Consider the following 17815-nt stretch of genomic DNA (forward strand, 5'->3'; position numbering starts at 1 on the left):
CCTATCCCCATATATTTTACCCGCTAATCTCTCTAACCTATGCATCCCAGGACACTAAGGGGCTATTTCAGCATGGCCAATCAACCTAACCCGCACATCTTTGGACTGTGGGAGGAAACCGGAGCACCTGGAGGAAACCCACGCAGACACGAGGAGAACGTGCAAACTCCACACAGACAGTGACCCGAGCCAGAATCAAACCCAGGTCCCTGGAGCTGTGAAGCAGCAGTGCTAACCACTGTGCTACCATGCCGCCCACGGTATGATCTGGACACCTAAAAACTTGAAGCTCTCGACCTTTTCTATTTTGTCCCCTTTGATATAAACAGCGGGATGCTTTCCCCTATGGTTCCTTAAGTTGAACAATCTCCTTCATTTTGTTGACGTTGAGGGAGAGATTATTGTTGCATGATGGAGTGGACGATGTTCACCAGGTTCTCTATCTCATTCCTGTACTCTGCCTCATCATTTTTGAGATCAGACCCACTACAGTAGTGTCGTCAGCAAACTTGAAAATCGAGTTGGAGGGAAATTTGGCCGCACAGTCATAGGTGTGTAAGGAGCATAGTAGGGGGCTGAGAACACAGCCTTGTGGGGCACAGTGATGAAGATAATCAGGGACAGGGTTTTCGAGTCATAGAATCATAGAAATCCTACAGTACAGAAAGAGGCCCTTCAGCCCATCGAGTCTGCACCGACCCCAATCCGTACATATTTTACCCACTAATCCTCTCTAACCTATGCATCTACAGTCAATTTAACATGGCCAATCAACCTAACCTGCACATCTTTGGACTGTGGGAGGAAACCAGAGCACCTCGTGTCCACACAGACACGAGGAGAATGTGCAATTTCCACACTGACAGTGACCCAAGCCGGGAATCGAACCTACGTCCCTGGAGCTGTGAAGCAACCGTGCTATTGTGCTGCCTTTCCTTACTGATTATGGTCGGTGGATTAGGAAGTTGAGGATCCAATCACAGAGGGAGGAGCTGAAGGCTAGGCCATGGAGTTTGGAGATGAGTTTCATAGGAATGATGGTGTGGAGGGCTGAGCTCTGGCCAATTAATAGGGAAGGTGTCCTTGTTATCTAGGTGTTCTAGGGTTGAGTGCAGGGCAATAGAGATGGAATCTGCTATGGCCCTGTTGCAGCGGTAGATGAACTGTAGTGGATCGAGGTAGTCTGGGAGGCTGGAACTGATTCGTACCATGACTAGCCTTTTGAAGCACTTCATAATGATGGATGTCAGAGCCACTGGACGATAGTCACTAAGACATGCTGCTTGGCTTTTCTTTGGTACTGGGATGAAACAGGTAGGGACCTCAAATTGTTGTAAAGAGAGGTTGAAGATATCTCGAATACCCCTGTCAGCTGATCTGCACAGCATCTTAGTGCTCATCTGGGTACCCCATCTGGGCCAGTTGCTTCCCATTAGTTGACCTTCGATAAGGCTGCTCTGACACCTGCAATGGTGACCTCAGATACAGGTTCACTCAAGGCTTCCAGGGTGGAGGGCATGCTCTCGCTGAACTCTTGCTCAAAACCGGCGTAAGATGCATTGAGCTCATCAAGGAGGGGTGCGTTGGAGCTGGCGATTGTACATGCCTTCATTTAGTAGCCTGTTATATCTTGCAGACCATGCCATAGTAGGTGGGGGTCTGTGTGGCTAGCCTGGGACTCTAGCTTGGTCCGGTACTGTCTATTGGCATCTTTGATGGATCTCCTTCGATCGTATCTGGCTTTCTTGTATAGGTCAGGGTCGCCTGACTTGAACCCTCAGACCTAGACTTCAGGGGTGGATACCCCTGTTCACCCATGGTTTCCTGTTGGGAAATGTGGATTTGCTTCTTTGGCGCACAGTCTTCTACATGCTCACTAACAAAGTCAGTTACTGTAGTGGCGTACTAATTCAGGCCAACCACAGAGTTTTTAAATACTAACCAGTCCACTGACTCCAAGCAGTCCCGTAGGAGATCAGCCAATTCCTCAGAGCAACATTGCACAACTTTTTTTGACGGATTCTTCCGCTTAGTTTTTGCTTGTAAGTTGGGAGTAGGAGCACAACATTCTGGTCTGATTTGCCAAAGTGCGGGCGGGCGATATAGCAGTAAGCATGTTTGGTATTTGTGTAGCAGTGATCTAGGATGCTGCCTCTGGTGCAACAGGAGACATGTTGGTGGTAACTTGGTAGTACATTCTTGAGCTTGGTCTGATTGAAATCCCCAGCCATGATGAGCAAGGCCTCGGGATGTTTTGTCTCAAGGCTATTTTTCGTGGTCTATAACTCACGCAGCGCAGTCTTCATGTCTGCATGGAGTGGGATTAAACTGCCACCAGGATAATGGAGGTGAACTCCCATGAAAGGTAATATGGGTAGCATTTTAGAAGCAGGTATTCTAGGTCCAGGGAGCGGAAACTCACCAGTGTTGCTCCATCTGCTGCTATCATAGAAACGCATTGAAACTATGCAGTGCAGAAGGAGGCCATTCGAGTCTGCACCGACCACAATCCCATCTATGCTCTATCCCTGTAACCCCACATATTTACCCTGCTAATCCCTGTAATCTACACATCTTGGGACACTAAGGGGCAATTGAGCACAGCCAATCATCCTAAGCTGCACATCTTTGGACTGTGAGAGAAAACCGGAGCACCCAGAAGAAACCCATGCAGATGCGGGGAGAACGTGCACACTCCACACAGACAGTGACCCAAACCAAGAATTGAACCCAGGTCACTGAACCTGTGAGACAGCAATGCTAACCGCTGTGCCACCATGCTGGCTTTCAGGTGAGCTAGGTCCTGCCTTTTACCCCTGCTAGTGCAAAACAGGTTTAGCCACTTTTTGACAGAGTGAAGTAAGATTTGATTTTTAAGTTGCCCAAAATAATGGTGCAAATTTCTCCCATTTCACACTTGTTTAGCATTTAGAATGTTTTTTGTAAGATCGCCCCCTATATGTTTCGATCAAGTTGACTCTCAGTCTTCTACACTCTAGTGGATACAAGCTTAGCTTATCTAGCTTTCCTCATAAAACAAGCCACCCATTCCAGATCTTAATCTAGTAAACCTTATCTAAACTATTTCTAACGCATTTACATATTTCCTTACATAAGGAGACCAATACTGTACACAATCCTCCAAATGTGGTTTCACCAATGCCCTGTATAGCTGAAGCATGACCTCCCTACTTTTGTATTTAATTTCTCTTGCAATAAATAAAAACATTCTTTAAGCTTTCTTAATTCCTTGCTGTACCTGCATAGTAACCTATTGCAGTTCATGCACTTGGACATCCAGATCCTTCCACATCTCTGAGGTCTGTAATCTCTCAGCATATAGATAATATGCCTTTTATTTTTCCTGCAAAAATGCATGATCTTACGTTTTCCCACATTATGCTTTATTTGCCAGATCTGTGCCCAGTCAAATAACCTATCTGTATCCATAGATATATGGGTGGCACAGTGCCAGGGACCTGGGTTTGATTTCAGCCTTGGGTCACTGTTTGCATGTTTTCCATGTGTTTGTGTGGGTTTCCTCTCGGTGCTCCGGTTTCCTCCCACAGACTGAAAGATGAGCTGGTTAGGTGCATTGACCCAAACAGGCACAGGAATGTAGTGACTAGGGGAATTTCACAGTAACTTCATTGCCGTGTTAATGTAAGCCTTATTTATGACTTATAAATAAACTTTACTCTATTTGTAGTTCCTCTGTTCTTTTCACAATTTATGACTACTTCACAACTTAATACTACTCTCCTTAACATTCCTGGTAAACCACAGATGGACCTTTCTTGTTGAGGTTTTTTTCAAATGGAATGTATTATTGTTGAACATTTTGAATTCTTTATTTAAATGTTTCCCACTATTTATTTACCATCCCTTTTAATCGATTTAGCTAAAACACTTTAATTGTATCTCCTTTCATACCCACATTTGATTAAACTTTGATTAAACTTAAGGATTTTGTTTTTGGCTCAAATCGATCATTTTCAAACTTGATGTGGAAATGCTGGCCTTGGACTGGTGTAAACACAGTAAGAAGTCTCACAACACCAGGTTAAAATCCAACAGGTTTATTTGGTAGCACAAGCCACTAACTTCAGGAGCGCTGCCCCTTCATCAGGTGAGTGGAAGTTCTACTTACTAACAGGGCATAAAAAGATACAAACTCAATTTACAAAATAATGGTTGGAATGTGAGTTTTTACAGTCTTAAAGCTACAGACAATGTGAGTTGGTAGAGGGTTACGTACAGGTTAAAGAGATGTGTATTGTCTCCAGACAGGACAGTTAGTGAGATTTTGCAAGCCCAGGCAAGTCGTGCGGGTTCCAGATAGTGTAACGTGAACCTAAGATCCCGGTTCAGGCCATCCTTGTGTGTGGAACTTGGCTATCAGTCTCTGCTCAGCGACTTTGAGTTGTTACTTGTCATGAAGGCTGCCTTGGAGTACGCTTACCCAAAGATCAGAGGCCAAATGCCCGTGACCGTTGAAGTGTTCCCGAACAGAAAGAGAACATTCTTGCCTGGTGATTGTCAAGCGGTGTTCATTCATCTGTTGTTGTAGCATGGTCTTCCCAATGTACCATGCCTCGGATCTTCTTTCCCTGCAGCGTATCAGGTGGATAACATTGGCCAAGTTGCAAGTGTATGCACCATGTACCTGGGTGGATGGTGTTCTCATGTGAGATGATGGCATCCATGTCAATGATCTGGCACGTCTTGCAGAGGTTGCTATGGCAGGGTTGTGTGGTGTTGTGGTCACTATTCTCCTGAAGGCTGGGTAGTTTGCTGCAGACAATGGTCTGTTTGAGGTTGTGTGGTTGTTTGAAGGCAAGAAGTGGAGGTGTAGGGATGGCTTTGGCGAGATATTCGTCTTCATCAATGACATGTTGAAGGCTTCAGAGAAGATGTCATAGCTTCTCCATTCCGGGAAGTACTGGACGATGAAGGGTACTCTGTCTGCCGTGCCCCTTGTTTGTCTTCTGAGCAGTGCAGTTTTTCACTGTGGCATGTCAGAACTGTTGATCGATGAGTTGAGCACCATACCCTGTTCTTGTGAGGGCATCTTTCCGTGTCTGGAGATATCTGTCGCAATCCTCGTGATCTAAGCAAATCCTGTGTATACGGTGGGCTTGTCCATAGGGGATGGTTTCTTTGACATGTTTAGGATGGAAGCTGGAGAAGTGGAGCATCGTGAGGTTATCCATGGGCTTGCGGTACAGTGATGTGCTGAGGTGACCATCCTAGATGGAAATGTGTGTGCCCAAGAATGCAACCAATTCCGGACAGTAGTCCATGGTGAGTCTGATGGTGGGATGGAACTTGTTGATGTCATCATATAGTTGTTTCAGTGATTGTTCACCATGAGCCCAAAGGAAGAAAATGTCATCGATGTATCTAGGGTATAGCATTGGTTGAAGGTCCTGTGTGGTGAAGAGGTCTTGTTTGAACCTGTACATGAAGATGTTGGCATATTGAGGTATAAATTTGGTCCCCATGGCTGTTCCATGTGTCTGGATGAAGAACTGGTTGTTGAAGATGAAGACACATTGTGGTCCAGGATGAAGCGGATGAGTTAGAACATAGAACATAGAACACTACAGCACAAACAGGCCCTTCGGCCCACGAGTTGCGCTGATCACATCAATACCTACCAATCTATAGACCTATCTATAACCCCCAATCCCATAAAACCCCATATACTCATCCAGAAGTCTTTTAAAAGACCCCAGCGAGTTCGCCTCCACCACCACTGACGGCAGCCGATTCCATTCACTCACCACCCTCTGAGTGAAAAACTTACCCCTAACATCACTTCTGTACTTTCCTCCCCGCACCTTAAATCTGTGTCCTCTCGTAGATACCATTTCAACCCGGGGAAATAGCCTGAGAATCCACCCGATCTATTCCTCTCAACATTTTATAAACTTCTATCAGGTCGCCTCTCAACCTTCGTCTCTCCAGGGAAAAGAGACCCAGCTCCCTCAAGCTAACTTCATAAGGCATGCCTCCCAGTCCAGGCAACATCCTTGTAAATCTCCTCTGTACCCTTTCAATAGCTTCTACGTCTTTCCTATAGTGAGGCGACCAGAACTGCGCACAGTACTCCAAATGAGGCCTGACAAGGGTCTTATAAAGTTGCAGCATTACCTCCCGACTCCTAAACTCAATCCCTCGATTAATGAAGGCCAGTACACCATACGCCTTCTTGACCACCTCCTCCACCTGCGAGGCCGATTTAAGAGTCCTGTGGACCCGGACCCCAAGACCCTTCTGCTCTTCAACACTACTAAGACTCCTGCCCTTGATAGTGTACTCGTTCATCCCGTTGGTTCTGCCAAAATGGACGACTACACATTTATCCACGTTGAAGTCCATCTGCCACTTCTCCGCCCAGTCCTGCATCCTATTTATGTCCTGCTGCAACTTTTGACATCCTTCCAGACCATCCACAACACCACTGACCTTCGTGTCATCAGCGAACTTACTTACCCATCCCTCCACTTCCTCATCCAGGTCATTTATGAAAATGACAAACAGCAAGGGTCCTAGAACAGATCCCTGGGGCACTCCACTGGTGACTGACCTCCATTCAGAAAAAGACCCATCCACAACCACTCTCTGCCTTCTGCAGGCAAGCCAGTTCTGGATCCACAAGGCCAAAGGCCCTTGGATCCCATGCCCTCTCACCTTCTCAAGAAGTCTTGCATGGGAGACCTTATCAAACGCCTTGCTGAAGTCCATGTACACCACGTCCACGGCACTTCCTTCGTCAATGTGTTCAGTCACATTATCGAAGAACTCAACTAGGCTCGTAAGGCACGACCTGCCCTTGACAAATCCATGCTGACTATTCCTGATCATGTCAAAGTTGTAAAATTGTATCTGGAAACTGGCAGTTGTCGGCGTTGAATACTGAGGCAGTTGCAGCAATGCCATCATCATGGGGGATGCCGAGAGTGCCGAGATATCCATTGTGACGAAGAATGCTCCTGGTTCAACTGCTCCATGTGTGCTGCGTTTCTGTAAGAAGTCTGTAGTGTTGCAACAAAAGCTGGGGGTTCTTTGTACAATGGGTTTCAGGATGCCCTCGACATAGCCAGAGAGGTTCTCACACAGGATCCCATTGCCCGAAACAATGGGACAGCCATGTGTGTTTGTCTTGTGTATCTTTGGGAGGCAGTAGAGATCTCTAATGTGGGGAGTACGTGGAATGATGAGCACCCTCCATGCTCTCATCCCACATATTCCCCACATTGGAGATCTCTACCGCCTTCCAAAGGTATACAAGGCAATCACACCCGGCCGTCCCATCATATCGGGCAATAGGACCCTGTGCGAGAACCTCTGCAGCTATGTCAGGGGCATCCTGAAACCCATTGTACAAAGACCCCCAGCTTTTGTCGTGACATTATGGACTTCCTACAAAAACTCAGCACACATGGAGCAGTTGAACCAGGAGCATTCTTCGTCACAGTGGATGTCTCAGCACTCTACACCAGCGCCCCCCACAATGACGGCACTACTGCAACTGCTTCAGTACTCAACGCTGGAAACTGCCAGTTTCCAGATGCAATTTTACAACTCATCCGCTTCATCCTGGACCACAGTGTCTTCACCTTCAACAACCAGTTCTTCATGTGGACACACGGAACAGCCATGGGACCAAATTCGCACCTCAATATGCCAACATCTTCATGCACAGGCTCAAACAAAACCTCTTCACCACACAGGACCTTCAACTGATGTTATACCCTAGATACATCAATGGCATTTTCTTCCTTTGGACTCATGGTGAACAATCACTGAAACAACTATATGATGACATCAACAAGTTCCACCCCACCATCAGACTCACCATGGACTACTCTCCGGAATCAGTTGCATTCTTGGACACGCCCATCTCCATCAAGGATGGTCACCTCAGCACTTCACTGTACCACAAGCAAACGGATAATCTCACGATGCTCCACTTCTCCAGCTTCCACTCTAAACACGTTAAAGAAACCATTCCCTACGGACAAGCCCATTGTTTATACGGGATCTGCTCAGATGAGGAGGACATTGCCAGATGCTGAAAGATGCCTTCATAAGAACAGGATATGGCGCTCAACCCATTGATCGACAGTTCTGACACGCCACAGTGAAGAACCGCACCAAACTCCTCAGAAGACAAACATGGTACACAGCAGACAGAGTATCCTTTGTTGTCCAATACTTGCCCTGAGCAGAGAAGCTACGATATATTTTCTGAAGCCTTCAACATGTCATTGATGAAGATGAATATTTCGCCAAGGCCATCCCCACACCCCCACTTCATGCCTTCAAACAACCGCACAACCTCAAACAGACCATTATCCACAGCAAATTACCCAGCCTTCAGGAGAACAATGACCATGACACCACACAACCCTGCCACAGCAACCTCTGCAAGACATGCCAGATCATTGACATGGATGCCAAAATCTCACATGAGAACACCATCCACCAGGTACACAGTACATACATTTGCAACTCGGCCAACGTTGTCTACCTGATATGCTGCAGGAAAGGATGTCCCGAGGCATGGTACATTGGGGATGCTATGCAGACACTACTTCGGAAGAATGAACACTGTTCAACAGTCACCAGGCAGAAGTGTCCTCTTCCTGTTGGGGAACACTTCAGTGGTCACAGGCATCCGGCCGCTGACCTTCGGGTAAGCGTTCTCCAAGGCGGCCTTCATGACACAACAACGCAGAGTCACTGAGCAGAGACTGATAACCAAATTCCACACACATAAGGATAGCCTCAACCGGGATCTTGGGGTTAACAGATAGTGTTCATGTCACGCTATCTGTAACCTACACGACTTGCCTGGGCTTGCAAAATCTCACTAACTGTCCTGGCTGGAGACAATACACGTCTCTTTAATCTGTACTCAACCCTCTCTCCACTCACATTGTCAGTACCTTTAAGACTTGATGACCTATAAAGAGTCACGTTCCAACCATTATTTTGTAAGTTGAGTTTGTGTCTTTATTTTCCCTGTTTGAGTAGAACTTCCACTCACCTGATGAAGGGGCAGCGCTCTGAAAGCTAGTGGCTTGTGCTACTAAATAAACATGTTGGACTTTAACCTGGTGTTGTGAGACTTCTTACTGTATTTTCAAACTTACCATGGAATTCAATTGTATTATGATGATTTTTTTCCTCGTAGGATCTTTTATTGTAAGGTTACCAATCAACTCTGCCTCATTATACAATACTGGATCTAAAATAACTTAATTCCTTGGCTCCACAGTGTATTGGGTAACTGTTGTGAAAATGTTCTGCAAACCCATCTTCCAGAATAATTTTGCCAACTTAATTTTTCCAATACATGTGAAAATTAAAGATCTCCATGATTATTACAGTGCCTTTGATTCATACTCCAATTATTCCTTGCTCAATGTTTTCTCCAATGGTATAACCACTATTAGAATAGAACCCCTATAGTGCAGAATACAAGCCATTCAACCCATCATGCCTGCACTGACAAAAATCGCACCCGGGCCTTAGCCTTGTAACCCCACATATTTAATTCCCCTGACACTGAGGGGCAATTTAGCATGGCCAATCCACCTAACCCACACATCTTTGGAATGTGGAAAGAGACTGGAGCTCTCAGAGGAAACCCACACAGACACAGGAAGAATGTGCAAACTCCACACAGACAGTGACCCTAGGCCGAAATTAAACCATGGTCCCTAGTGCTGTGAGGCAGCAGTGCTTGCCACTGCGCTGCCCCTATGGTTAGAAAATGCCTATAACGTACTCCCACCAACATTTTTTGCCACTTGTTATTCTTGACCACTACTCATTCTGATTCTATAACAAAGAACAAAGAAAATAACAGTGCAGGAACAGGCCTTTCGGTTCTCCAAGCCCTCACAGATCATGCTGTCTAACTAAACTAAAACCCCCTACTCTTCCAGGGACCATATCCCTCTATTCCCATCCTATTCATGTATTTGTCAAGATGCCCCTCAAAGGTCACTGTTGTATCTGCTTCCACTACCTCCCCCAGCAGCAAATTCCAGGCACCCACCATTCTCTGTGTTAAAAAAAACTTACCCCTCACACCTTAAACCTATGCGACCTAGTAATTGACTCTTCCACCTGGGGAAAAGCTTCTGACTATCCACTCTGTCCATGCCCCTCATAATCATGTAGATTTTCTTCTAAATTTCGGAGCTGAGATCTTTTTTAACTCGTGTCCTTTCATCATCTTTATTATCAGTGCTTCGTCCTCCTCTCTATTCTATTAGAAGGAAAAGAAAGACTTTTAGTAGATACAAGAGGAACAAATCAGCAGGCGCGTTAGTGAAGTACAGAATGTGCAGGATGGAGCTTAAGAAAGCAAAGAGGGATATGAAGGAGAAAGCTTTGGCTGCTAGAAGTAGTGAAAATCCTAAAATAGTCTGTAAGTATGTCAATGGGAAGAGGATAACCAGCAAAGAGTTGGGCCCATTTAGGACCAAGGGAACAATCTGTGGCAATGTGAGCCAGAGGACATTGGTAGAAGGGTTGAACGAATAGTTCACACCTGTCTTCACCCAACAGAATGAAGAATTCAGGGAGAGAGACTGCGATGTTCTTGAGCAAACTGACATAAGGACAGGGTTTTGGAGGTGTTGGCAGGCTTAAAAGTGGACAAATCTCCAAGTCCAAAAGGATTGTGACCAAGGCTGCTATGGGAGGACATTGCAGGGGCTCTAACCCAAATTTTTAATTCTGTTCTGGCTATGGGGGATGTGCCAAAGGACCAGAGAAAAGCTAATGTGATTCTGCTATTTAATAAGGGTTGTAGAGATAAGCCAGGAAACTATAGACTGGTGAGTTTCATGTCAATGATAAGGAAACTATTAAAGAAAACTCTGAAGGAGAACATCCATCTCCACTTAGAGAGGCAAGGTTTGACCAGGGACCTTGTCAAATCCATATAAACTACATCGATTGCACTACCCTCATCTACACACCTGGTCACCTCCTCAAAAAATTCAATCAAATTTGTTAGTCACCAGGCTGCTTGCTGGGATGAAACATTTAAGTTATGAAGAGATAGGCTTGGGTTATTTTTGCCGGAACAGAGAAGACTAAGTGGCGACCTGATTGAGGTGTACAAGATGATGAGGGGCATGGACAGAATGAATAAGGAGCAGTTATTCCCTCAGTTGAAAGGTCAGTCACGAGGGACACAAGTTCAAGGTGAGTGGCAGGAAATTTGAGGGGATGTGATGAAAAACTTTTTTTTAACCCAGAAGGTGGAGACGGTCTGTAATGTGCTGCCTGGGAGGGTGGTAGGGGCGAATTGTCTCGCATCCTTTTAAAAAGTACCTGGATGAGCAGGAGGCACATCATACCTTCCAAGGTTATGGGCCAAGTACTGGTGAATGGGCTTAGGTGGGAGGTCAGGTGTTTCTCACATGTCGGTGCAGACTTGATGGGCCAAAGGGCCTCTTTTGCAATGTATGATTCTACCTGTCCTTTCAAAATGTAGTATATTAGAATGTATATTTTCCAACATTTGCCAGCTGAGAACTTCAGTTTCAGCCATGATGGTTAGAGTGAAGGTGGCCATTTTGGGGGGAAATAGGGAGAAGCCATGTGAGATGATTTTAAAACATTCCCACCACCATCCAGGTCTCCCAGAGGTGGCTTTGAAAGCAAATTATTTGCTGGCTGCACAAGACAGCCGATGATTTGAATAGTTAAATCCCAATTAGATGGATTTTGTGGCAGTGCTAGCACTTTGCCAACAGTGTGAGGAAGCCCCCAATTCCTTGACAGTCTCAGTCACCATGCCCATTAATAGTCCTTATTTAATTTTTTTAGCCCAACATGTTTTGATGATTTTGATTGAATACCTTCTACAGAATGGGTAAACACCTTCAAACAGCTCTCAACTAATTTTGACAAATGGCCTCAACTTGATATCATGAACACATCTTTTAACTTTCTGAATGTTGATGCACTTGATGCATTTTTGATTTCATCTCAATGTGATAGGTGGCAAGTGCATGTTGATAAAATAATTGTTTACCAGGCTGATGCCATTAACCCTGATGGTGCATTAATGTGTGCAATGGCTTGATTTTAACCACCAAAGTATTGGTGTTTGGTTTCCAACAGGTCCAAGCCCAGTTATGTGAACTTGAAGTCCCAGAAATTGTAGATTGGCAGCATGATCCAGAGACATGAGCCTGTCTCTGTTCTGTTCCATCGTCACTGTGCCTGGGGGTGTTGTATCTTCTCAAGGCACAATAAAGTGGGAAATCCCCCTACTCTATTACTGAGGAATTGTGGCTCAGTGCATTGTAACAGCTAAGGCTGTGACTTTCCCAAAAAATATCTAATAGTCGGAGCGGTGAGAAAACTGGAGAATTGGCTGGGTCGCAATTGTCCCACACTTAGACATCTTTTGGGAGAGCAGTGAGTTCCATACTGGTTCTGGGAATGGCGGGGCTGAAACACGCCAGTGAGCCCAGCTGCAAAGCAGTTGGGTGCTGTGTTGGAAGAGTGCCCCTATCTCACAATGCATTGTGGGACCCTCTCCCACCACCCGCCGTGGATATTCGGACCCCCACTCTAGCACATTGGCAGCATCTTTCCCCACCTCCTCCCTAATATGGATCGCTGACACTGGGGCTCAGCCAGTTGGTCCCCTTTCATGTTCCCTGACATGCTCCTCATGCCCCAACCCTTGGCACTGCTCTGGCACATTGGCAGTGCCCAACTAGTGTCAGATGGGCACTGCCATAATGTCAGGTGGGCAGTGCCAGATGGGCACTACCCAGCCACGTCACTGATCACCCAGGACATCAATGGCCTCTGAGCTCCTGAGGTATGGCCATCACGCCTCATCTCCATGAGTGGAGACTAATCATGATTCTCACCCATCTTGCACCAAGGGCTGAAAGGTCCCAGGAGCTAGGAGAATCCTTTGTTGAATAGGTTATGCATATTTAAATGCTATTTTGAATATGCTAATCAGCCTCCGCCCTTTCTGGACATGATGCAGTTTGTGCCTGTGGAAAGGCACAAGAAAGATTGCAAACAGTTTGGTGTCAGGCATGAAATTGGCTTTTAGACCCACACACTATTTTGCAGGATTGGCCTGATGTGCACCAGGCACAGGTCAGAAAATTGCCCCCTAAGAATCTGCTAAATTAAAAGGCAAATCAATTAAATAAGTTTTTCAAATGTATTTCAATCATATTTTGCAGAGGTATAAGTGCTGTCAAGATACTCCTTAAGACCACCACTTCTGGTATATTTACACATTTCTATTAACCCGTACCTGCATGATTTCTTGAAGCAGCCCACCCTACAGAACAAGGTTTGATAGATTGAGATTTGTATTTCCTGCAGCAGCTGATCCAGAGACTTTGCAAGGCAGAAGAGGCTGGTATCATGATGCTGTATCTTTTGCAGTTCACTATTAAAAAATACATCCTTTACAATGAATGTCTGATTAGGGAGTCATTGCTAACTCAGGATTCCAGCTTTCTCAGTGACTGTCACTTCATGCCTATTGTAAAACTTTTATGATGTACAGCTCTTGGCAACCCAATGATAAAGTTACAGCGAAAAGAAGCAATAGCACGTAAATGCAATGACATTTTAAAGAATAACACTGTCTCTCAAGCACATTCAAAAAGAAATGCACTTACATAGAGACAAGAAGATGGAAAGAGCAGGGAGCAGATAGTTTCTAGAAAGAGTGGCACAGTATAAATGAACCCAGCAGGTAAGTTGTTTCTCATTTTGTGGGCTGTTAGCTTTATTGGGAAATTCCCAATAATAATTTACGCTTGAAACATTAATAACAATGAGAATGATGGAAAGTAGCTTTACTAAGTGTTCTGTCATCACGTTGTTGAACTTTCTCTTGTGTTCCTCAATTCAGCTGAAGAAGTAGAAAGGCTGGCTGCAATGCGTTCTGAGTCACTGGTCCCAGGTACTCACACACCACCTATCAGAAGAAGAAGCAAATTTGCTACACTAGGAAGGCTGTTTAAACCATGGAAATGGAGGAAGAAGAAAAGCGAAAAGTTTAAACAGACATCTGCAGGTAGGCATTTCGACAAATTACTCAAATCAATTCTGAATCTGAATTCAAATAATTTTTGGACTGAGAAAATGGATAGCAAACTTAATGAATAGCAAACTTTCTGTGTTTCTAAGCTTATTATGGTTTGGGGAAACTGATACATCTTTATCAAAATGTAATCTGATGCGTTGTGTTTATTCTGCCTCCTATTTCCATCTACTCCACCCCCCCATGCCCACCCACTGAGTTTACAGACTCCATGTGCATCATATGTCATTTCAGACTTGAGAGGCACATATTACCCTATTTGTGTATAACTGTTGACTTTGGGTATTGAAAGTAAGTCCTGACAGAGTGATTCAGTTAAAGAAGACATGAGAGATGAGCTACTCCCTCAATATTCATCCACACGGACCTACAGCAGGAATCAGGCACAGGAACTCCTGCTGTTCTTCTCTTTCCCAACCATGCCACGTACAGCAGATCTACTGGGGCCCAGTTGAGATCAGCTAATTCAGCTCAAACCGAGAATAGATGTGGCCTATTTTGTGTTTACTGCTCAGATAAACCTTGCTTCCATCCATGAGAAGGGCTGACTTTTATTAAGGTTTGTTTTTACATTGATGTTCGATTCAGTACTAAATGTTGATATCTGGTTCCAGTTGTGAGCTTTCTTTCAGTTGGCACAAGCTAATTGGCAGTTTTTACAAGAGTACTCTGAGCTCATGTTAGAAATCTCAAGCTTTAAAAAGTATTCAGTTATTCTCTGTGGTCTATGATCCAGACTCCAGCTATGATTAGCAGTGGTCAGCATTGCTGCCTCACAGCGCCAGGGACCTGGGTTCAATTCCGGCCTCAGGTCATTGTCTTTGTGGAGTTTGCACATTCTCCCTGTGTCAGCATGGGTTTCCTCCAGGTGATCCAGTTTCCTCCCACAATCCAAAGATGTGTGGGTTACGTTGATTGGCCGTGCTAAATTGACTCTTGTGTCAGGGGATTAGTGGGTTAAACGTGTGGGGTTACAGAAATAGGCCTGGGTGGGATTATGGTCAGTGAAGACTCGATGGGTCAAATGGCCTCCTTCTGCACTGTAGGGATTCTATGATGGATGCAAAAACAAAATGCTGCTGATGCTAGAAATCTGAAATAAAAGCTGAAAATGATATAAAGGTCAAGCAGAAATACTCTAGAAATGCCCACTTTGATGATGTTCTGCTCTTCGCTCCAACAGGATTTAGGTTTATCTCTTTTGTTCATCTTCATTGTTTTCTGTTTCCCCTTGATCCTGCTATTCCCACATACAGCTCCTCTAAACACATCTTTTGTTTCTTCACTTGATACTGCTGCAGCTGAGTGGGTGGGCAGATGCCAGGTTCCGAAACCTCAAATCCAATTAAAGAATCAGATCTGCAAAGAATTTGCATCTGATTCTTTTTTATTCCCTAAGGGGAAGCGGTTGATCACCATTCCCACCCCAGGGATACAGTTTTGTAGGTCCTAGGTCAACAAAATTTTCTCCCACAGTCTAAAGTAGTGCAGCTTAGGTGGATTGGCTATACTAAATTCAGAAAATAGTGTGGTGGGCTTTCAGATATCCATTAGTGTCTATCTTATCTCTTTCTAAAAAAAAATTTTGTCCCTTCAATCATAGCAACCATCTAAACTTTATTTTACTTTTTAGAATCCCTTTAAATGCTTTTTTTTTAATCACCATCGTTGTTCTCTGTATCCATCAAATGAATCCCATCTTTAGATCTGTCCTACTCTGTTCACTATCAGCTCTTCTACAATGTCTTTTTATTACTCTGTTCATTCCTTCAATGTTCATTTATTCTACTGGATCATTTCCTTAGAACATAGAACAGTACAGTACAGTACAGGCCCTTCGGCCCTCAATGTTGTGCCGAGCTATGTCCAAACCTAACATCAGGCTATCCCACTCCCTATCATTCTGGTGTGCTCCATGTGCCTATCCAATAACCACTTGAAAGTTCCTAAAGTGTCCAACTCCACTATCACAGCAGGCAGTCTATTCCACACCCCAACCACTTTCTGAGTGAAGAATCTACCTCGGACATCCCTCCTATAGCTAAAGAACTCCCTGATCTCTTAACTGTAATAATCTGTCAGTTTAGGTGTAAGGAATGGGCTTTCCCTTTGAGCCTATCTGGCATCTAATACTGTTTTCAAGCTTTCCGCATTCAAAAACTTGCAACAGGGTGTGCTTTGTGTTCTGAATTACTTGTCCCAGTTTTGTGAATGATTCATATTCTGAACATCGACTCCTGGCAGTCCAACTAAAAACTAAAAAGCTTAAAACTACTGCAAACTTGAAAACATAAAAACCCATCCTACCTGGGACAGAATGGGTTAATTCTCTGCTTGTTTCAAAAGGAGCGAAGTAAATTTTCTCAAATGGACTTCATGACATCATCAGTTTTTCTTGGCAAACATTCAAAAACTCTGTACTGACTTGCTTGTCAGAAACTAATTCTAAACCTAACAAAGTTTTAATCCTGATTAATCCAAAACAAGATTTATTTTACACTTCCTTCAGTTTAAGCTTTAAATCTAAATGTTTCATTATTTCTACAACTCTGCTTGCAGCCTCAGAATGATACAAATCAAATCAACTGTTTGCTGAGATTCCCTTACAATTTTTCAGATGTAACGTAATGCCATTTTGAGATTGACGTAATTTGTAAATTTTCCTTTTCCAAAATGGCAGAGCTCAAATCTCTGTCGAATTCTTATCCTTTCTGTTGAAATGATTGTGGCTGCCAACCATTTCCAAGGTAAAGGAATTTCAAGAATTTATGTGCATTCCATTCTATTTGATTTTAATATTGCATCATTTTCATTATAAACCTTTATGCTTTCTGAGTTCTCTGATGCCATACCCTACATGACCACATGATGACACTGTTGACAATATAATCAGACTGCCTGTGGGTGGTATTTTACCATCGTATTGCGCCTGTTTTTGGGTGTGAAAAATTGGTAAAGCCAGTTCCCATTTTACCAAGGTCAAAAAGTTGGCGCAATTGGGAACCTGTCAAAACAGGTGTGGCATCAATTTAAATACTTTTGCATGCATCTCAATCCAAATAACGAGCTGCATGTCCCAATTTGTCAGCGTGCCTGCCTTTACCGCTGTGTCTTCCTAATCTGGATCAGTCTGGAATGAACACAGTCTATAAAAGTTGGATTCTGGCACCATCAATGAGAGTTAGTGAGGAGGTAAGCGCCTACCATCGGACAGCTCCATGTTGCTGACAGGTGTTCATTTCGTTGCGTTTCCAGGGAAATCGTGGGTCTAATCAAAAACAAAAAAGAGGCATACATATGGTCCAGGCAGCTAAAAACAGATGAAGGAATGGAGGAATACAGAGAGCGTAGAAAAAAACTCAAACAGGGAGTTAGAAGGGCAAAAAGGGGGTCACGAAATGTCCTTGGCAGACAGGATTAAGGAGAATCCAAGGCATTTTACACATACGTTAGGAACAAGAGGGTTGTCAGAGAAAAAGTCGGACCTCTCAAGAACAAAGGAGGGGAATTATGCTTAGCACCCAAGGAAGTAGGTGAGATCCTAAATGAATACTTTGTATCAGTATTCACAAAGGAGAGGGACACGTTGATTGGTAGTGTCTCTGAGGGATGTGTAGACCCGTTAGGACAAATCGCAATTACAAGGGAAGAAGTATTAAGTGTTTCAGGAGGCATTAAGATAGACAA

The 17815-nt window shown here is 44.3% G+C and overlaps 1 protein-coding gene across 1 annotated transcript in view; it reads left to right on the plus strand.

The window, feature by feature from the left end:
- phactr1 (phosphatase and actin regulator 1) overlaps positions 1-17815 on the plus strand; it is a 433761-nt gene that overhangs the window by 206061 nt on the left and 209885 nt on the right. The window contains exon 2 of the mRNA XM_080215880.1: positions 13937-14101. Within this exon, the coding sequence (XP_080072006.1) occupies positions 13937-14101 (165 nt within the window). The remainder of the gene's footprint in view (positions 1-13936; positions 14102-17815) is intronic.

Source organism: Carcharhinus amblyrhynchos, chromosome 2 (genome assembly GCF_965287045.1).
Source record: "Carcharhinus amblyrhynchos chromosome 2, sCarAmb.v2.hapA, whole genome shotgun sequence".
NCBI classification, from domain to species: Eukaryota; Metazoa; Chordata; class Chondrichthyes; order Carcharhiniformes; family Carcharhinidae; genus Carcharhinus; species Carcharhinus amblyrhynchos.